This window comes from Mustelus asterias, chromosome 10 (assembly GCF_964213995.1).
Source record: "Mustelus asterias chromosome 10, sMusAst1.hap1.1, whole genome shotgun sequence".
Classification (NCBI taxonomy): Eukaryota; Metazoa; Chordata; class Chondrichthyes; order Carcharhiniformes; family Triakidae; genus Mustelus; species Mustelus asterias.
This window is the reverse complement of record NC_135810.1, coordinates 1895481-1917703: the sequence shown is the minus strand read 5'-3', so window position 1 is coordinate 1917703 and position 22223 is coordinate 1895481. Positions and strand designations below refer to the sequence as shown.

The 22223-nt window shown below is 42.3% G+C and overlaps 2 protein-coding genes across 4 annotated transcripts in view; one reads left to right on the top strand and one right to left on the bottom strand.

Annotated features, from left to right (window-relative positions):
• atp6v1ab (ATPase H+ transporting V1 subunit Ab) overlaps positions 1-12985 on the top strand; it is a 33915-nt gene extending 20930 nt beyond the window's left edge. Inside the window, exons 11-15 of the mRNA XM_078221487.1 lie at positions 1107-1170; positions 3602-3805; positions 6344-6438; positions 7940-8111; positions 9566-12985. Of these exons, the coding sequence (XP_078077613.1) occupies positions 1107-1170; positions 3602-3805; positions 6344-6438; positions 7940-8111; positions 9566-9658 (628 nt within the window). The 3' untranslated portion in view covers positions 9659-12985. The remainder of the gene's footprint in view (positions 1-1106; positions 1171-3601; positions 3806-6343; positions 6439-7939; positions 8112-9565) is intronic.
• Positions 1-22223, bottom strand: part of LOC144499497 (uncharacterized) — a 59382-nt gene that overhangs the window by 18798 nt on the left and 18361 nt on the right. Inside the window, exons 4-6 of one of the 3 annotated variants that reach the window (XM_078221503.1) lie at positions 22070-22210; positions 18679-18725; positions 12521-15139 (exon numbers count right to left, since the gene is read on the bottom strand). In XM_078221503.1, the coding sequence (XP_078077629.1) occupies positions 18706-18725; positions 22070-22210 (161 nt within the window). In that variant the 3' untranslated portion in view covers positions 12521-15139; positions 18679-18705. Of the gene's footprint in view, positions 1-12520; positions 15140-18678; positions 18726-22069; positions 22211-22223 lie in introns of those variants that run through there. The other 2 variants (XM_078221504.1, XM_078221505.1) reach the window with 2 other exon arrangements.

Here is a 22223-nt window from a genome sequence, read left to right as displayed (position 1 = left end):
ATGACTCACTGAGCTAGGAGTTTAAATCACGATGTTAGCCTTTTTGTCTATTGCACCCACTTCTCGGGACAATTTTTAAACACCTCTCCATTGAAAACTCCATGACGTGTATAATCTAGCATCCTCAATCTGTACTTCCATTTCGACATGAAAAGCACCAAAACAAAGCACAGAGAAATCTGGGGTTTTTACAAATCAAAGTTGCTTTAATCAGAGTTTTTATCTGCTACTGAAGTTGATGTCTGTTAAACACAAGACGATAAGAAACTCTTCCCTCAGCGGGTTAGGAGTGGATCAGGCTGTCGGGAGTCTGACATGCTGCTTGATAATTCAGTGGTTACTCTCTCTTTCTGAGGCATGTCCCACATTTTTGGTGCTGCAGGGTGAGCTCATCCTTCAGGCTGCTGCGTGCAGTTTCCTCTGGATCCTTTCAAATCCCATCAGATAGAAATGAGGATTGTTGCACTCTTTCAAATCGCTGCGAAGGTGTTCAATGCTCTACAATAGGTTGTGTGATAAAGATGTGACATTAGAGAGCGAGAGATTTTATTCTGTCATACTGCTCAAATCTTCTAAACTTTGCTGTTTGCAAACTATTCTCAATCTGAGAAGGTCCTAAATCTCAGGCCTTACACAATCTCATTCTAAAACATTTCTCTATTTTGGAACACTAAATATGTGTCCATATCTTTCTATTTTTTAGCTTTTGTCTTTCTCATTTATTAATCCTATCAGCCTTCGCCCTCTTTCACTTCTCTCGCTCTTTTGTTCTGGTGCACACTCTGCCTTTTTTTTTACATATGTTCCTTCAGCACCTAATTGGAGCTGAGCTAGATCAGCTGACTGTTATAAATTAAAGAAGCTTACTTCAACTCCGGTTTCCTCCCACGGTCCAAACGTGTGTTGGTTCGGTTGATTGGCCATGTTTCCTAGTGTCAGGGGGGTTAATTAGTAGGTTAAATATGTGGGGTAATGGGGATAGGGCCAGGGTGGGATTGTTGTCGATGCAAACTCGATGGGCCAAATGGCCTCCTTCTGTACTGTAGGGATTCTGTGATTCTTCTATGATTCTAACTCCCTTAACTGATTTTAATCTTTGATTTCAGTGTTTCTCCCCCTGGTGGTGATTTCTCTGATCCCGTGACGTCAGCTACTCTTGGTATCGTACAGGTAAACTGACACAAACTTAACGCTTCTCCAGGCTTTTCAAATGTACCTGTTGGCAACAGTCAACAAATTGGAGTATGATTGACTTTTATCTACTAAATCAAATATTAATCACACTCATTGCAATTCATCATGACCTAATGTACACAATTTTATCAGTGATGGGAGCTAATTGGAAGTTTATTCATTTTTGCAATCATTCATATTTTCATTTTGCTGATTAGTGTGGTGAGGAAGTAGGTGAATCACACAAGCACCGACACTTGTGCATTTACCTGTCTTGTCCTGCATACAACTCCTGAAGTCCATCCACTCAAATATATAATTGTCATCATCCCCACAGCTGTGCCCAGAGTGGGCTCTGAATTCAGAATGGTGCCATGTCTGCAATTTGTCTGGAATTGTTTAGGAACACAAGAATTCTCACGGAATCAACGGGCATGAGGAGTGGCTGGAAAAGCAGATTTGAAGTCCAAGATCAGCCATGAAGGACAGAGTAGGCTCATTGGGCCGAATGGTCTGCTCCTGCCCCTATTTCCTCCTCTTATCTTGTGTTTCTAAACAATCCCAGACACTACACAATTCTCTGAATTCGGAGCCCTCTCTAAGCATTGCTCTGGGGGTAATGCTTAAATATCCTCAGCAATGGAGCATTCACAACCCTCTTTTGTGTAGAGAATTTCAAAGATTCACAACCCTTTGACGTTCTCCTCATCCCAGTCCCAAATGATCAGCCCCTCCTCCGGAGACTGTGGCCCTGTGTTTTAGATTCCCCAGCCAGGGGAAACAGTCTCTACCCTGTCAAGCCCCTTCAGATGCTTGTATGTTTCGATGAGATTACCTCCCTTAAACCCCAAAGAATGTAGATCTAATTGAACTTTTGGTGTACCGTCTGCAATGCAAGAATATCTTTCCCTGAATTTGGAGAACAAACCCGCACACACTCCTCTTCGTTGTCTCACCAAAGCCCTGTACGATTGTAGCAAGACTTCTTCATTCCTGTTCCCCAGAATGCTCAAACTGAAGGCCAACATGCCATTCGCCTTCCGAATTGCTTGCTGTACCTGCATGCTCATTTCTGAGTTCCTTGTACAAGGAACCCGAGTATCTCGGAGCACAAACATTTACAAAGTTCATGTCTTGTTTAAACAAAAATCTATTGCAACCATAGTGAATAACCTCTCACTTTCCCACATTATACTCCATCTGCCATCATCTTGGCTTATCTATGTACCTTTACCTATCTACACCTCTGCAGCCTCTGTCTTCCTCACAATTTACATTCCCGCAAACTTCAGCTAATATAGATTGTAAATAGGCTGCAGCACTGATCCTTAAGTCATAGCCTACAAAACAACACCAAATTTAAACATTTCTGAAGTCCTCCTTTACAATTGTTTGTGTAATTTTACCATAAAGTGATGCCCAGAGGTTTAATCTAGTCATATCCACCCGTGGAACCAATTTTCAAATGTCCTTAGTTACCTATTTCACTTTAGTCCATTTCTACATCTGTGGAAAAGAAATTAAAATATGGTCTGTCCCAGAATAAATCGGACTATTGAAGCAATACACAACCCAGGGAAAAATCCAACAGGTATATTTGCTATCATGAGCTTTTCGGGCGTTGCTCCTTCATCAGCCTACACCCAAGGAATGTGAGAGGAAAGCTTCTCTAAGCAATGGCATGAGAATGAGAGCTGCAGCTTCTGCTATGTGCATAGATGAAGCAAAGCATTTAAAGTCACTTCAGCCATTTACAGGCAGTGTATTTGTCAATGTTGTCATTGACAACCCAGTGATGCAACCATATCCTCAGCAAGGAAGCATCTTCAGGCTGGCATCTGGCCTCCTGTTCTCATGCCCTTGTTCAGTTGTAGACCTCAAACCAGAATGCAAGAGTGACCATAGCAATGAGCCACAGCATTTTTCCCTGTTGATAGATATTCAGCGTCAGTTAATATGTTTGCCACCAGATGGCGATGAATATTAGAGAATTGAAAAGAAGCACTGACTAGTTTCACACATCAGCTTTTATTCTCCCTCTTATTTCTCTCATTCTCACTATCTCGCCCTCTTTCCTACACACAGTACCTGCTCCCATCAACTCTGCTCTCCCCACCACTCTCTCTCTCTGCAGCCCACCTTCCCTCTCTATTGGCTTCCCTATCTCTCTCTCTCTCTGGTGAACCTGTCCTATGACACTGATCCCCCACTCCCCAACCCCAGTGCTTTTTCTCCCCCACCATACCCGCACTCCGGAGGAGTGAAGAGTTGGGGAGGGGGTGACTATTGCTAGAGGAAGTTGATGGGTGGGCAAGAGTGAGACGGTAAAAGATGATTTAAATTGTGAGTTGGGAAGGAAGCGTCAGCAGGTTTTTCCAGACAGGAATTGAGGAATATTGAAAACTGACTTTTCCTTTCTCTCATCCAGGTATTTTGGGGGTTGGATAAGAAGTTGGCGCAACGCAAGCACTTCCCTTCGGTGAACTGGCTGATCAGCTACAGTAAGTACACCCGTGCTCTGGACGAGTACTATGACAAGCACTTCACTGAGTTTGTACCACTGAGGACCAAAGCTAAGGAGATCCTGCAGGAAGAGGAGGACCTGGCAGAGATTGTCCAACTTGTTGGAAAAGTGAGTATGTTTCTTGAACATTGTTTTGAGAGTCTCGGTGTTGTTAGTGGGAAGCATCACATTGCTTAAATCCATTCCACCTAAAAGCTGACCACAATGCAACAGGCAGCCTCTGTCTGTGTTAAACAAAGTTTTTAAACACGGGCTGCTGTTGATATGCATGGACAAAATTGTCCGTGTCGCTGACTGACTGAGCTACCTAGGCCACAAGTCTCATTCCCTCCCCAAATCTCTCTCATTCTCTCTCTCCTACTTTAAAATACTCCTTAGGTAAGGCAACAACACGTCCTCAACACTGGTGCTCACAAGGTTGTGTCCTCAGCCCCCTACTATACTCCTTATACACTAATGACTGTGTAGGAAAAGGCTACAAAAGTTTGAGGTCACATACCAACCAACTCAAGAACAGCTTCTTCCCTGCTTCCATCAGACTTTTGAATGGACCTACCTCACACCAAGTTGATCTTTTTCTACATCCTAGCTTTGAGTGTAACACTACATTCTGCACTCTCTCTCCTTTCCTTCTCTATGAATAGTATGCTTTGCGCAAGAAACAATTTTCACCACATGCTAATACATGTGACAATAATAAATCAAATTAAAAACCTACCAAGCTTTTGGTCACCTGTCCTAGCTCCCCCTGTGAAGCTCTTTGAGATATTTTGCTAGTTAACGCTGCTATATAAATACAAAATGTGGTGAGGTGTATTGACTTGTGTTTGTAGTTCCTACTGTTCGCCTTGAGGTTAGGCTGTTGGCTTTCAAGTTTGTAGCTTTGCTGAGATCAGCACACAGTCGACTGTGCCAGTTTATTCAACAGCTAATATGTCCCGCAGGGTCTTTTAGTGAACCCCTCACTTCTATCTCACTCCAGATCATGAGCATACAATTTGTTGCTGTTGTGAGGCAGTTTAAGCTGAGGCACTGTCTGCACTCAGATGAACACGAGATTCTGTGGGACTATTCAGAAAAGCCCAACAAGTTTTCTCGTACCTTGGCCGATATTTTGCCCTCATCCAACGCTATAAAAAAGATAACTTATCACTGGCTGAATGCTGCATGTGAGATCGTTAATACAGGCGCTGCAAATGGTCAGGAAATGTGTCAAAGAACAAAAAACAAAGAAAATTACAGACCCTTCGGCCCTCCACGCCTGCACCGATCATGCTGCCCGACTTAACTAAAACCCCCTACCATTCCGGGGACCATATCCCTCTATTCCCATCCTATTCATGTACTTGTCAAGATGCCCCTTAAAAGTCACTACCATATCCGCTTCCACTCCCTCCCCCGGCAGCGAGTTCCAGGCACCCACCACCACTCTGTGTAAAAACTCTGCCCCGTACATCTCCTTTAAATCTTGCCCCTTGCACCTTAAACCTGTGCCCCCGAGTAATTGACGCTTCCACCCTGGGAAAAAGCTTCTGAATATCCACTCTGTCCATGCCTCTCATAATCTTGTAGACTTCTATCAGGTCTCCCCTCAACCTCTGTCATTCCAGTGAGAACAAACCAAGTTTCTCCAACCTCTCCTCATAGCTAATGCCCTCCATACCAGGCAACATCCTGGTAAATCTTTTCTGTACCCTCTCCAAAACTTCCACATCCTTCTGGTAGTGTGGCGACCAGAATTGAACACTATATTCCAAGTGCGGCCTAACTAAGGTTCTATAAAGCTGCAGCGTGACTTGCCAATTTTTAAACTCAATACCCCTCAATGTCCTCTGCTGTTGCTGCAGCATTACATACAGCCTTTGTTTTAAATGGGTTCTGGGGTTTTTTTGTAATGAGCGTGGGTTCTGGGGGGTGTTTTGTGTAATGAGCGTGGGTTCTGGGGGGAGGTTTGTGTAATGAGCGTGGGTTCTGGGGGGAGGTTTGTGTAATGAGCGTGGGTTCTGGGGGGAGGTTTGTGTAATGAGCGTGGGTTCTGGGGGGAGGTTTGTGGAATGAGCGTGGGTTCTGGGGGGGTTTTGTGTAATGAGCATGGGTTCTGGGGGGGTTTTGTGTAATGAGCATGGGTTCTGGGGGGGTTTTGTGTAATGAGCGTGGGTTCTGGGGGGGTGGGTTTGTGTAATGAGCGTGGGTTCTGGGGGGGTGGGTTTGTGTAATGAGCGTGGGTTCTGGGGGGGTGGGTTTGTGTAATGAGCGTGGGTTCTGGGGAGGTGGGTTTGTGTAATGAGTGTGGGTTCTGGGGGGGTGGGTTTGTGTAATGAGCGTGGGTTCTGGGGGGGTGGGTTTGTGTAATGAGCATGGGTTCTGGGGGGGGGGTTTGTGTAATGAGCATGGGTTCTGGGGGGGGTTTGTGTAATGAGCGTGGGTTCTGGGGGGGGGGGGGGGTTTTGTGTAATGGGCGTGGGTTCTGGGGGGGTGGGTTTGTGTAATGAGCGTGGGTTCTGGGGGGGTTTTGTTACTTTCCTTTCACATTCTACAAGGTATGTTGTACTTGAAAATAAAATCAGGGACTGCGAAGAAAAGGGGAGATGGCAAATTTTCCTCGGGGTTTTGCTGCTCATTTCAAATGTCTCATCCTGTGTACAGGCGTCCCTGGCGGAGACCGACAAAATAACTTTGGAGGTGGCGAAGTTGATAAAGGATGATTTCCTGCAGCAGAACGGATACACTCCCTACGACCGGTGAATGTTCTCCCATGTTTTTCCCCTCCCAACAAACACCTGCATGTACTCAGCTGGAGTATTTTTTAATAGTTAATCACATACAGCTGTTCCTGCACAGTGATGAAAGATTTTTATAGGGTAGACGCATTGTGTTTCCACTTGTGTGAAAAAGCAAAATCAGAGACCAGCATGGTAAGATAATTGCCAAGATAGCAAGTGGGCAATTCAGAAGAAATTTATTTACACCATCTCTATAATCCTTTACCCAGAGAGTGGGGAGAATGTGGGACTCGCTGCCACAGGGAGTGGTTGAGATGAATAGTATAGATACATTTAAGGGGAAGCTGGATTTTAAAGTTTATTTATTAGGCTCATGTTAACACTGCAATGAAGTTACTGTGAAAATCCCCGATAAACACATGAGGGAGAAAGGAATTGTAAAATATATTGCTAGGGAGGGATGGGAGGTTTGTGAGAGTGCAAACACCAGCATGGACTGATTGGGCTGAATGGCCTGTTCCTGTGCTGCATATTCTGTGTTAAGGGATTAATGGTGATGAGATGTGGGTTTGTGACAGTATTTGTCCCCACATTGTGTTTCCCGGTTCCTATAGAACTGATGAAGGCACTTGTTTTACAGCCAGAAAAGCCAAGTGATTATCTAACTGTAGCCTCAGAAAAGGTCTTGACAAATGATGGTAGCCCACTGATTCCTCCTTACGATGCTGTAGGTGGAGGTGAACTGCATTTTGAGAAGGCGTTATGCAGGATGGGTGTTGGTAGTGTGGACGTGACCAGCTCACCGGTTAGTCTGCATTATTGAGGGAGACAGACGTCCTGAACATTGACTCGATATATTTGGGTGGATTGGAAGGTTTGTAGTCCATGGGGCCCGAAGTTGCCATGCGCACCCGCACATTACAGGAGAAAGACTGTCTGGAGTGAGTGCAGACTCTGCCCAGTGCTCGCTTTGTTTTTTCAGATTAATATCCAAGAGAATGAGTATGGAAAGTCAAATGGTGGAGGATGTGTTTTTTTGGGAGGGGTGTGATTAGTTTTTAAAAGATGATGGGGGCCAGGTTTATATCAGTGAGCAAGGATCTGAGGAACGAAGTTGGGTGAACAGGGGCTTGGTTGAGATGGGTTTGAGGAATTTGGTTGTGGATTTTGTGACATGGTTTTGAAGGCAGTGTTTGGGGGACTGTTGAGTGTGAGGGAAAGGGTTTGAGTGGTGGAGGAGTGTGGAAGGTTAAAGGTTGAATTCTTGAGTTTGGATAATAAAATACACGATTTCCTTGTCCTTGAATGTCTGAGCGAGGGTGGTTGATCTGGTGGAACAATACAAGGAGTTGACTTGTGCTAGGGGGAAGCTGGGAGTTCCTGCTCTCCACAATGATGCCTGTAGATTCGTTTGACCGCGTTTTCAATGCATGACACCATAATGATTATGAAGAAGCTGTCAGTATTGTATTGCTTGCTACATTCTGACAAAGCTGTTCTGATTTCCCCCTACCCTCAGCTTCTGCCCGTTCTACAAAACTGTTGGTATGCTGTCAAATATGATTGGCTTCTACGATATGGCTCGTCATGCTGTCGAGTCAACTGCACAAAGTGATAACAAGATCACATGGTCAATTATCCGTGAACACATGGGCGAGATTCTCTACAAGCTGAGTTCCATGAAATTCAAGGTAACTGTTTAGAATAAGCACGGTTTATACCAAACTGTCCCAACTGCTTCTCCCTCTGTTAATTACACAGCTGACCATTGAACTGCTGAATGCAGGATGGTGGGAACAAGAGAGGGGGACAGAAAAGTGTTATCATTTCACCACATTGTGACTATTCTGTTTTGATTACAAACTGGCTGTTGCCAGTTGAGCTAATCCAACATGGTAAGATACACGTGGAAACCATTGCTGTATCAAATGGTTCCTGCTGTGTAACTGAATCCAAGGTCTTCATTTGGGCCTGTTCTTATTCAACATTGTTCTGAGATGGGCTTGTTTTTTGCAAGGTGCTGCATCCCAGAGATGCAAGAATTATTTTCTTCCATCAGTACAGGCTGGAACTGAACCCCATGCTCTGGAGATGTTTAACCAGCAGTGGTACCTAATTCTTTGTTTGATCCTTCAGTGGATGTAGTTTTTCAATATGATCCTAGTACCATCTATAATTGAAACTTTGTACAAACCTGATGTACTGTAAAAATTATAATCCATTTTAATATCAAAAGGCAAGTGGAGAATTAACCTCCTCCCCACCCGCTATCTGCAGATAGAGAGTTGGTTCTGCATTCTCATCAAAGAGCATGAGTCAAAGACTAACATGAGTGCTGACTTGAGTGGAATAAATCTCAGCCAAGCAATCAATAAAGTAGTCCTAACCAGATTGATTGTGCAATCTAATTTCACTCAATGGGAAAACTTTGGTAAGATCAAACAATGGTAAAATCAAGATCTGCACACTTGGCAGTTAGTTGGAGTAGTAGGGCGGGATTTTCCAGTCCCACCATGAGACCAGAAATTCCCACCCGATTGTCCATCTTGTCCACGACGATTTCCGCAGCGGACGGGACCTGAAATTTACCCCATAGTGTAAGCGTACATATTTTACTAATTAAACTCTCGTTTCTCATCAGATTCTAACTGGTATGAGCTACAGTTGCTTTTGCATAAACTGGGCTGCCCGTTCAGTTGTCTGAAGTCCCCTATTATTGTGCAACAGTATGGGGGGGGACAGCAGAGGCTGTGATAGCAAAGGCAAAAAGAGCTGCGCTTGCTGTTTCAGTTCTGTTTAACGAGCTGTCTGTGGCAATGTTTCTGGGAGCAGCTAAGTGTGGCAAGCTTACAGTAATAGAGAAGAAATAGGTTAGACCAGAGCATGACCATACAATGCAGAGCTGAAGTATATTCTTAACAAGGGGTTTTGGGTTCTTTGTTCATTTTAATGCTTGCCAATTCTCAAAAATAATGTAGAGTTATATAGCTCTGTTCATAACCAGAGAGCGTCCCAAAGCTATTCACAACTCAATGTTCAATGAATGTGATGTCAAACTTCACTTCACCTTTTTGCAGTGTTTTGCCACTTAAAGTGCAAAGGGTCGGGCTGAATGGCACGGATTGATGAGTATACTCTCTTTCAGGACCCAGTGAAGGAGGGAGAGGCAAAAATCAAAGCAGACTACGTGCAACTTTTTGAAGACATGCAAACTGCATTCCGTAGTCTAGAAGACTAAAAGCAGTTGTTCCTGAGAATACTTTAAACAAAATCCGGATTGCCCAGTATTTATAGCTGTGTTGTTTCTTGTTTTTGGTTTCCTTGCATTCCTTTTCTACATTTAACATCTTAAATGTTTTGATGTATTCAATGTTCACCAATCAGACGGAGTTTGATAGGGATAGTTTATTCTGAATGTCTTTGTAGAAGGGTGGGATCTGCTTGCCAATAGTGAAAACAAATGTCAGTATTGTGTCTCTGCCATAACTGGTATTGTACACCCTTGGTTTCCTGTAACGAACAGGTCCTTGTTCACTCTTAAACCATTGCAGAAACAAGTGTGACCACCTCACTTTATTTTTTAAATGTAAATCAATGGCAAATGTGCGTCGTAAGGTGTCCATGTATACATAAGCGTCTGTACATATATATAATAAAAATAGGTATCTACACTATTGTAATCATTAAGTTCTAGCCTTTCTTTTGGATTCTCATCAACTGAATCCAAAACATCCAGAAGTAATCCTGTTTTGGCATGAAATACAACATCAACTTTGAAACCATCCTTGATGTGTAAAACACTCATGACTCATTGCCAGAGCACAGCTACCATGAAGAATTCAGTAATAGCAAGCAGGAATACCAGCTCCAACCTGACAGCATCAGCAGCAACTGGTGTTGTTGGACACTGATGACATGCGTGCAAAATTTAGCTTGAAAAAATTTAGTGATTTTCCGTTAGTGTAGAAGATAACTGAGCCACTCCACGCAACACCAATTTCAAACATTGCAACAGAGCCAGATATATCTTGTCCTACAGTTTAAACAAAATAACTAAGGCTAGGTACTTGGGCTTGGGTTATGTAAGCTTTGCATCCTTCTTAACCTTGATCTACATTGGAATTGTACTCTAAGCTCTTGATTTGACTTTCTGTCAGAGCACTGGCCTCTTCTCCTGTGTTGAGCTTTTGGAATCTCCACTTTGATTTGTTTTTGAAATTCATACCAACTGGTTTCTAAGTTAAATTGAAAATGCTCTTAACCTTGATCTTTTGGAGGGTTTACAAAAGAAAGCCGACATCTTCATCCTTATGAAGCTTACGAGTCAAACATTTGGCTGTCAAGATAGGGAAAAGCCAACCTGTGATTTGAAAGGATCAGGACACAACCATTTGTACTAAACTTGCTTTACTAGATGATGAAACTTGATGTGTTCTCGGGGATTGCGAAAGCCATCTGTATTGAGTACTGCACCAGGTTAAGATGATAATGGATGGACTCAGGCCTATGGAAAGTACAGTTGATCAGAAATATGCTCAACATCCAATTTTGTTGCTTTCCTGCTGAAAAGTAATTGAGGTGGAAAGCTATGTAGAGGTTAATGATGTTGGCCAGCAAACAGAATCGATGAAGGTGAGGGAAATTGCCATGGCTGGAAGAGTGTAATGAAACTAGGGTTATGTGAGTGAGGAAAGTGTTTGTAAATTTTATAAACTCAAAAGATGAGCTTGGGTAAGGGATTTTGAAATAATCAGAAGCTTTACACAGCACATTGTACCTGCCAGCGTTACCAGTTCAAACACTGGGTTAGTGGTGGTATTGCTATTAATTTGTTTTTCCACTTTTGTCCTCCGTTTTTGAGTTATACTTCCCAAGAGCATGGCCCTGACTCTTAGCCCAGAATGTTCCTAGGTGTGGAGAACATTGATTTTCCAAGACAATTCTTGGTTTGTGGGGTGTGACTGGACTCTGCCTGAAACACTGCACTGTGGGATAAACTAGTTTATCAATGACGTAGTCAATCTGTTAGTATTGTTAAGGATCTCCAGTCCTATAATAGGATGTTTTATTTTGGAGATAACTGGTGCAAAATTGACTTCCAGAAGTTGAGATTATCCAGTTTACACTGTTAGCTTGTCTATTCGATGGAAGATGAGTTCACTGAAGAGCTAGTATCAGAGATGTGTAGAATGTTAGAATTTTATTGCACTACTATTTTAGGTATGAATGGTTAAAATATTGTAATTACATTTTTTTGGCTCATCGGGATGCAACTGGTGCACTTGCCTAATAATGGATTGCTTTGGCTTTATAAATGATTTCATATTCCATCTGTCTTGTGTTTGATTTTTGTCACTGTTCATTACACTGTTCATAATCTAGTTGTGCTTGGTGATGAGAATATACTGGAGGGGACTGGGTGATATTTGTAAATGTGAATCAGTATTGGGTGGGAAAAACACACAGCCAAGCTAGAGCATAATTCATGGAATCAGGAATGTGCAGCTCAGCAGTAGTTTGGAAAATTATTCACTGCTGCTTAATATAGTGTGCATGTTAGAATATAAAGCTTAATGTTTTTGAAATCTTGTCTTCTACATGTAGCTTACTAAAAGGTTCACTATCATTAATTTGCAATTATTATTGATTCTTCTAATTTAAGGCTATTGCAATGCATTAAAACTTGTTAGATAAATTATCAAAAAAACTAATTTGGGTTGTTGTAAATTGATTTGAATTGTCAATATTTGAGATTTCTAGATTCAGTTGCATTGTCTATTTATGGCCACTTTTGAGCTTGCAAAGATAGATCAAAGCAAGCTAGTTCCCTTTGAGCCAACTTTTAAAATATTAAACTGTGCGGTAGTTGTGGAAATTTCCATGTTATTTTTGTTTAAACTTAGTTAGAGGAGTCTGGCTCTAATTGGTTTGTCAGGTGCAGTAATTCATTGATTTAGCTTTAAACAACCTGTAATTGTTAATCCATTCTGTCCTAGAAAAAGGAAAGGAAATGTTCAAGTCCATTTTGTAAATAATTTCGCACTTTCAAACAACGTTTCTATCCAAGAATACATTTGAAAAGGTGTCAATACAATGGCTCCTTTTTGAAGATTATTTGAATACTTTCAAACAACTTTTTTGAAAAAACAATCAAAGGAAGCAAGGCAGTGCAAATCCGTCTGGTCTCTGCTTACCAGTGCCTAGAATGTTAGAGCTTTAGCAAGAAAGGATGAGCATCTCCAGCGATGATGGTCTGCAGCAAATGAAAGACATTCTACACATCTGGATATAATAGGCAGTTCTTCAACTAACATCATTTTCATAAGCAGTAAATGCATGTAATTCTGCTTCCAGTTGTGTGAAAATGGGCATTCCTTCTGATCACATTAATGTTAAAACACTTTAATGCAGCAAATAGCAATGAAATGTGGGTGTAATTAATCTTGCTTTAAAAGGTACGAGAATATATTTGGAATTAAAACAGTGAAGCAACTGTACATTGTGATTAATGTAAGGCAATAATTCAAGTTGTATTTTTTCCAGGTTTGATGATAGTAAATTTCACTGTTCAGTAAATTATCTTTGTGCACAGGATGGTTACATTTTTCATATTTGTTTGGTCATTGTGCAAAATTACAAAAAAAATAAAAACAAATAAAAGTTGCAATGGTGTGCAGTGATCAGTAATGCTTCCAGTGTCTGAGAAATTGCTGAGGGTCTCGACTATTTATCATATGTCTGAATTAGCTTAAAGGTATCTGATTCCAGTGATTTTCAAAGTAAAGGCTATTCAAAAAGCTACAGGTTGATCACAATTCTTTTAAGGAGTTGATGCTAAGGGCTGGGGCTTGCTCCAATCAATGGGTTATTAGTAGGGTGGAACTTTTTGCCTGTACATGTAACAGGTTTTCTGCAGTGCCCTCAATTATGTATATGGAGCTGATTCACAGCAGTAAAACTGGACATTGCTGGAGCAGAGGTAAATTGAGTTGTCCCTCAATGTTTTAAACACCTTCAACTAATTGAAGAGTTACAAGTATTTGTACATTCTGGAACACACCACAGGAAGTGAAAAGTTACAATGTGAAAGGAATGGCCTTGAGCAGTAAGAAAGAGGTCAGCAGTTGTAAGGAATCTAGATTTTCTGATATTCTACTGACTAAAGCTGGTCTAGAAAGGATGGAAGTCTAGGGGTTGGAAGCAGGAAATCCCACAAGTGCATTATAATCACTTGCCTGAAGCAGTGTAGTTGGTACACACATTCTTTCATCATTCATCTCTTGCTATGTATATGGTCATGTACAACAAGAGTTAATGCAACTGGAGGAAGAGCAGACAACTTCCAAAATTTGAGTGCAAATGAAGAAACTTTGCAGTTTGTTGAATAATCCACAGAAGATGAGAGGAGAGAAAGATGTAATGTCGAGCAGATTGGTAAAGGCAGAACGAGAGAGAAACAGTCTCATCTTCAAGTCTCATCTTCATGTCAAATGTCAATATGTAAAGAAGGATTGAGTTGGCCCAGTATTTTCTCAGATGACTGTTTACATAGCTGGAGAGTTTTTGATGTTCTCATCTTCAAGACTGGTTTGGAGAAAGGGGATAATCTGTCGAGAGAAGCAGCTAGGTGCTTCAGCTGTGCAGTACCTTCAAAACCAATCCAGAGCCACCTACTTGTTTGCAATTTTTACTGGATGAAACTGAGAATCAGCAAGCTACAGGACCTGGAAGTGGAGAGTGAGCCCTACTCCTCAAAGCTGCATAAGTGGTTGTCTTCAATCTATGGACCCTAAATCTTGGGGGCACAGACTTTAAATGCCTTGTGACTTAGGCAACATCAATTTTGAAGTGGTGAATATACATCACGTCGATGATAGGTAGGCATGAGAAGTCTTTGCATGCTCTGTCATGACATGCTGAATAGGACAGTGATGACTGAGGGGTTATCTACAACAATTAAACCACCTCATTGTCTTTAATGGTGGGTTCAGGGCAGCTACCATTGTCTTAATAGATGCCTTGAAGGAATATGAAACTTCCACAGGATTACAAAATTTAGAATTATTCTGTCTGTTTTCTCTTACCCAGCACTACCAGTGGTAAAAGATGTGGTTACTGCTATGTAAAATAATGAGCCACCTCCCCTATGGCATCCTCCAGTGTAGCACAGGTCGTTTCTTCATAATTCTTACCAAAGGATTCAATGAACATGATTCAAGAAAGGTCAGATTTTTTCACGTTCCTTATTATTGATCCTTGGATATAAAATAGAGATTAATTTCTTCTGACAAGCAATCACTGGCACTTAATCATACAACTGGTCAGGTGCTTTACCAGGTCTTGGAGCTCTCAACCTACTGTTAAACAGAGACTTGTCTGTAGAAACCTGTCAAGAAGAGAACTGACATTTGCCAATGTGAATGAGAGATCAATAATAAATTCAACAATGTAAGATGAAACTAAATGTATTTTGCAAAGACATTTAATGTGAGAAGGTATGAAAGCAAAATATCCCATGGGTTACAGATGTATGAATGGTATCTGGAACTCTTGTCATACACGAGCCTTCTATATTCCTATCCACAGCTGCATACTCTATAGCACCTCATTCTGGTGTCAGGCTTTGGTTGTCTCAGAATTGCTCTTTTGCTGGTAAACCAGGAAAATATTCTTCACTGTCCAATTTGGTTGTTCTTTGGTTAAATCACTGTGGTATATTCTATAATGGGACAATAGCAGCATGTTAGTAATTCAGAGGCCAGGACTAATCATCGAATCCCTACAATGCAGAAGGAGGCCATTTGGCCTGTCAGGTCTGCACCAACTCTGACAGCATTTTACCCAGGCCCTATCCCCATAACCCCACATATTTATCCTCCTAACCTACACATCTTGGGACACTAATGGGCAATTTAGCATAGGCTGAAAAATGGCAAATGGAGTTTAACCCTGATAAATGCTACCGTGCAAAGGGACCTGGGGGTCCTTGTGCATGAGACGCAAAAGCCCAGTCTGCAGGTACAACAGGTGATCAAGAAGGCAAATGGGATGTTGGCCTATATTGTGAAGGGGATAGAATATAAAAGCAGGGATGTCTTGATGCACCTGTACAGGACATTGGTGAGGCCGCAGCTGGAATACTGTGTGCAGTATTGGTCCCCTTATATGAGGAAGGATATATTGGCATTGGAGGGAGTGCAGAGAAGGTTCACCAGGTTGATACCGGAGATGAGGGGTTTGGATTATAAGAGGCTGAGGAGATTGGGTTTGTACTCGTTGGAGTTTAGAAGGATGAGGGGGGATCTTATGGAGACTTATAAGATAATGCGGGGGCTGGATAAGGTGGAGGCGGAGAGATTCTTTCCACTTAGTAAGGAAGATAAAACTAGAGGACACAGCCTCAAAATAAAGGGGGGTCGGTTTAAGACAGAGTTGAGGAGGAACTTCTTCTCCCAGAGGGTGGTGAATCTCTGGAATTCTCTGCCCACTGAGGTGGTGGAGGCTACCTCGCTGAATATGTTTAAAGCGCGGATGGATGGATTCCTGATCGGTAAGGGAATTAAGGGTTATGGGGATCAGGCGGGTAAGTGGTACTGATCCACGTCAGATCAGCCATGATCTTATTGAATGGCGGGGCAGGCTCGAGGGGCTAGATGGCCTACTCCTGCTCCTATTTCTTATGTTCTTATGTAAATGTGAGGCGATTCATTTTGGTAGGACTAATTTAAATGTGGATTACAGGGTCAGAGGTAGGGTTCTGAAGACTGTGGAGGAACAGAGAGATCTTGGGGTTCATATCCACAGATCTCTAAAGGTTGCCACTCAAGTGGATAGAGCTGTGAAGAAGGTCTATAGTGTGTTAGCTTTTATTAACAGGGGGTTGGAGTTTAAAAGCCGTGGGGTTATGCTGCAACTGTACAGGACCTTGGTGAGACCACATTTGGAATATTGTGTGCAGTTCTGGTCACCTCACTATAAGAAGGATGTGGAAGCGCTGGAAAGAGTGCAGAGGAGATTTACCAGGATGCTGCCTGGTTTGGAGGGTAGGTCTTATGAGGAAAGGTTGAGGGAGCTAGGGCTGTTCTCTCTGGAGCGGAGGAGGCTGAGGGGAGACTTAATAGAGGTTTATAAAATGATGAAGGGGATAGATAGAGTGAACGTTCAAAGACTATTTCCTCGGGTGGATGGAGCTATTACAAGGGGGCATAACTATAGGGTTCGTGGTGGGAGATACAGGAAGGATATCAGAGGTAGGTTCTTTACGCAGAGAGTGGTTGGGGTGTGGAATGGACTGCCTGCAGTGATAGTGGAGTCAGACACTTTAGGAACATTTAAGCGGTTATTGGATAGGCACATGGAGCACACCAGGATGATGGGGAGTGGGATAGCTTGATCTTGGTTTCAGATAAAGCTCGGCACAACATCGTGGGCCGAAGGGCCTGTTCTGTGCTGTACTGTTCTATGTTCTATAGCCAATCCACCTAACCTGCACATATTTGGACTGTAGGAGGAAACAGGAGCACCCAGGCAGCTGCGGGGAGAACATGCAAACTCCACACAGTCACCCAAGGCTGGAATCAAATCCAGGTTCCTGGCACTGTGAGGAAGAAACGCTAACCACTGTGTCCATCCTTAATGATCCATTGGCAAGAGTTTAAATCCCAGCATAGCAGTTGGGAAGCTTTAAATTCCATTAATTAGATAAATCTGGACTAAAAAGCTAGTATAATAATGATGACTTGTAATAACTAGATTGTTGTAAAAACCCACCTGCTTCATTAAAGTCATTGAGGGAAGGAATCTGCAGTTCTTACCCTATCTGACCTGTACATGACTCTAGCTCCACAGCAATATGGTTGACTTCCATCTTCCCTCTGAAATGCCCAGCAAGAGAGGGGAAGCAGTGGCATAGTGGTATTGTCACTGGATTAGTAATCCAGTCAGGTTCAAATCCACCACGCAGATGGTGAAATGAACTCGATGAAAATTTGGAATTAAAAGTCTAATGCTAACCATGAAATCACTGTTGATTGTGGTAAAAACCCACCTGGTTCACTAATGTCCTTTAGGGAAGAAAATCCACCATCCTTACCCAGTCTGGCCTACACGTGACTCCATATCTACAACAATGTGGTTGACTCTTAAATGCCCTCTGAAAGTCATTCCGTTCAGGGCAACTAGCAATGGGCAATAAAAGCTGGGTTTGCAGTGACACATGCATCCTGTGAATGAATTTTAATATTCCTATCCAAGCAACCTTCTGTGGGGTATTTTTGAGCAAAAGTGGAAAATTTGTAATGAAAGTTAAAAGTTTCATTGGTAACCATGCTTTTTGCGAGGCTAACTGCTTACAACATATAACCTAAAATTATGTATACACCATACTATTTATACTTATACCTAACACTTCCAGATACGGGTAGTTCCATGCTGACCAATGTAGCAAAATGTTCATTAGACACTGACCAGATAATACAAAACGTGTCAGTGGCATTCAGATCCTATCGACTGAATGTTTCTATCTTTCTCCCTCTCAGTATTGCTTGTCCCAGTGTTTAGAGCTGTAGTTAATTTCATGTTGATCTTGTGCCAGGGAGTGACTACAGTAAGAAAATGTGTGTCTATGTGTCCCTCCACACTTACACCACCAGCCTAATCACCATGAATGCATTACCATCAGCGTCAATTTCATTAGTTTAGAATGCAATCACATCTATAGATTTCCATGACGTGGCTCAATTCCGATACATGTCTTTTTTTCAATGAAAAGTTACACTGTTTATTTTTTATTTTTGCTCAAAAGGAGATGCATTTGTTGAGCTCATGGTTCCAATGTTGCTACATACATTTAATATGTTGAAACATATCCCCCTTGTTGATGTTGGAGGGGCCACCATTTCATCAGGCTTTTTATAATGAAATGTCTGCTTTTTTAGAATGACATAGGAATAAAAAAACAATTTCAAATGGATGTGAGGGCTCAGTAATGGTAGCACTGGCAACAGGAGAGTGATTATATTCCTTGAGAAAGCTACTGGATGAAAGATTCAGATAACATTAAAGCTCAATAATGAGAATGGATCAACTGGGATCCACACACTTGTGAATCCAACAATCACTCCAAATTGTGACCCTCAAAGTCAGCCAATATTAAAGTTGAACCGTTCACATCACTGAAGAAATCTCACATTTAGGATGAAGGGGAGAATAGAGGAGGAAAGCTGAATGTAGGAACATCCATCTTATCAACTAACTCACAGTGGATCAACGTTGTCAATTTCTGAACTAAGCTGGTGCAACTTGAGCTGTAAGAAAAGACAAAAGAAATCATTAGCATTGGACACGAGGTGGGAAGAATATTGCAGAACACAAATATAGCAGGCATGGCTTGTATCGTCACTATAGGAGGAACAGTGATGTATTTTACTACATCACTGATATTCTGATTGGCCTACGCACAAACCTGTATTGTGGGGAGTCAAAAAAAAACCTGACTGATAAAAATATATCTATTTTTATTTGTCTACTTCTGTTTAAATGCTGAACGGCTACCAGGTCCAACAAATTGAGGCAGTTAAATGAACAGTACTGATGAGTTAAGCATTTCTGTAATTTCTGGAAATGGAGACCTGCCTTTTGTGCCGTGATTAAGGTTTATCTATTAGTGTCACAAGTAGACTTACATTAACACTGCAATAAAGTTACTGTGAAAATCCTCGAGTCGCCACACTCCGGCGCCTGTTCGGGTACACTGAGGGAGAATTTAGCATGGCCAATGCACCTAACCAGCTCGTCTTTTGGACTGTGGGAGGAAACCAGAGCACCCGGAGGAAATCCACACAAACATGGGAAGAATGTACAGATTCTGCACAAATAGTGACCCAAGCTGGGAATTGAACCTGGATCCCTGGCACTGTGAGGCAGTGGTGCTAACCACTGTGCCACCATGCCGCCCTTTGTTATAGCAAGTGTCCTTTTCAATCTGGGGAAGAAGGCTCACAACACCAGGTTAAAGTCCAACAGGTTTATTTGGTAGCACAAGCCACTAGCTTTCGGAGCGCTGCTCCTTCGTCAGGTGAGTGGGATTTCAGTTCAGAAAAAGGACATATAAAGACACAAACTCAATTTACAAAATAATGGTTGGAATGCGAGTCTTTACAGGTAATCAAGTCTTAAAGGTTGCTGCTGATGATCATGCCGAGTTTCTCAAGTTTCCTGTTCTTGATGTGCATGTAGATAGCGTAGATCCTTTGTCTCGTCTGCTTGGCAGAGTTTCGCAGCTGGTCTGCGTCCTGAGCGCAAGTTGAGAATATGAGCTCTATCTTGGTTTCCAGGATGCAGCATTTGCTATAGAGCTGGTGTATGAGGTGGTTGAGGAGTGTGAGAAAGGTGCGACAGCAAAGTCTCTCAGCGTAGTCTGTGTTATAGGTTGGCCTGAGTGGGTTCGTGATCTGTAGTCCTTCAGTATCTTGTCTGCTTTCTTGCATCTTTGTAGAAACTTGATGTCTGTATCGATATGTGCGATCTTCTTGGAGATCCTCTCCACTTGGAGCCGGCAGTTTGCGGTGTCGATGGTACCCATGATGTGGAGATGCCGGCGTTGGACTGGGGTAAACACAGTAAGAAGTCTCACAACACCAGGTTAAAGTCCAACAGGTTTATTTGGTAGAACAAGCCACTAGCTTTCGGAGCGCTGCTCCTTCATCAGGTGAGTGGGATTTCAGTTCACAAACAGGGCATATAAACACACAAACTCAATTTACAAAATAATGGTTGGAATGCGAGTCTTTACAGGTAATCAGGTCTTAAAGGTACAGACAATGTGAGCGGAGAGAGGGTTAAGCACAGGTTAAAGAGATGTGTATTGGCTCCAGCCAGGACAGTTAGTGAGATTTTGCAAGCCCAGGCAAGTCATGGGGGTTACAGATAGTGTGACATGAACCCAAGATCCCGGTTGAGGCCGTCCTTATGTGTGCGGAACTTGGCTATCAGTCTCTGCTCAGCGACTCTGCGCTGTCGTGTGTCGTGAAGGCCGCCTTGGAGAACGCTTACCCGAAGATCAGAGACTGAACATCCGTGACCGCTGAAGTGTTCCCCAACAGGAAGAGAACACTCTTGCCTGGTGATTGTCGAGCGGTGTTCATTCATCCGTTGTCGTAGCGTCTGCATGGTCTCCCGAATGTACCATGCCTCGGGACATCATTTCCTGCAGCGTATCAGGTAGACAACGTTGGCCGAGTAGCAAGTGTATGTACCATGTACCTGGTGGATGGTGTTCTCACGTGAGATGATGGCATCCGTGTTGATGATCTGGCATGTCTTACAGAGATTGCTATGGCAGGATTGTGTGGTGTCGTGGTCACTGTTCTCCTGAAGGCTGGGTAGTTTGCTGCGGACAATAGTCTGTTTGAGGCTGGAGACAATACACATCTCTTTAACCTGTGCTTAACCCTCTCTTCACTCACATTATCTGTACCTTTAAGACTTGATTACCTGTAAAGACTCGCATTCCAACCATTATTTTGTAAATTGAGTTTGTGTCTTTCTATGTCCTGTTTGTGAACTGAAATCCCACTCACTTGATAAAGGAGCAGCGCTCCGAAAGCTAGTGGCTTGTGCTACCAAATAAATCTGTTGGACTTTAACCTGGTGTTGTGAGACTTCTTACTGTGTTTACCCCAGTCCAACACTGGCATCTCCACATCGTGGCTTTTCAATCTGATCACTTGTCCAACATTGTCACGAATAAGTCACAACTTCTTCTGGTTGAACATTAAGATTGAAGCCATTGTTCTTAGTACCTGCCATTGTTCGCATTACACTGCTGACAATTTTATTTTTGAACAACAGGGAGCACTTTTAACCCAGTTCGCTTGATGGGAATCAGCATGGGTCAGGTGGAAAGCTGAATTTACATCTCATCCAATGGCGGAAATTTCATAACTAGTTGGGAAACTGACAGAATTGGGTGCAATGTTGGTTTCAGTCCTCCATCATCCAGTGTGTTAGGTTAAACTTGTCCCTGTCCAGAAATCATCTCTGATTTAACCAGCCCTCTCTCCTCAGTAAAGTGAGCCTCTGCCAAATAGTTAAATATTTGGAGCACAACAAATGCATTTCATTCCTCACCTTCTCTATCACGAAGACGGATATTTTCCATGCCTAAATCTGCAAAGGGCCAGCCTGAGAAAAGCACTGAGAACATTGTGGTAAACATGCTCTGTGGCCTTTTTCAGAGGCCTTTTACAGCTTTCCTGTCCGTGTTGTGCCCAGAATCATCTACAATACTCGAGCTGAGAAGCATATGTTTCAAAATCTACAAAATCCCAGAGAGAATCATTGGCTGTTTTCTTTAGCTAACCTCTGAAAAGCTTTCTGAAGATCCTAGTACTATGCTGTGCTGTTTAATGCCTTTACTCTTCTTCTCTGTGCTTATCTAATCAATTCTATTTGTAAATTAATCCCAATATTAGATTGGCCTTTTGAAATAGAAATTTAGATGATTGACATTCGCCAATTTCTTAATTGACATGTCACAATGGAGTTAAAATTGGCTCCTCTACTTGTACGCCAGTCTTTTAAGTTGAAATTTTAGATGTCACCTTCACTGGATGGTTAATGAATTTGGTATAGCGCAAAGTTATCTCACCTGATCGTGTGTCTAATTTTTGACATGGCATCCTTTCTCTCAAGCGTGGCACAAGAATTGTCACAAATCCAACAAAGACAACCACACTTGCTGCAGCAATTCCAATGGTGCCCCCTAAGGTTTCTTTAAGACTAAAAATCCCTACAAGAGAACA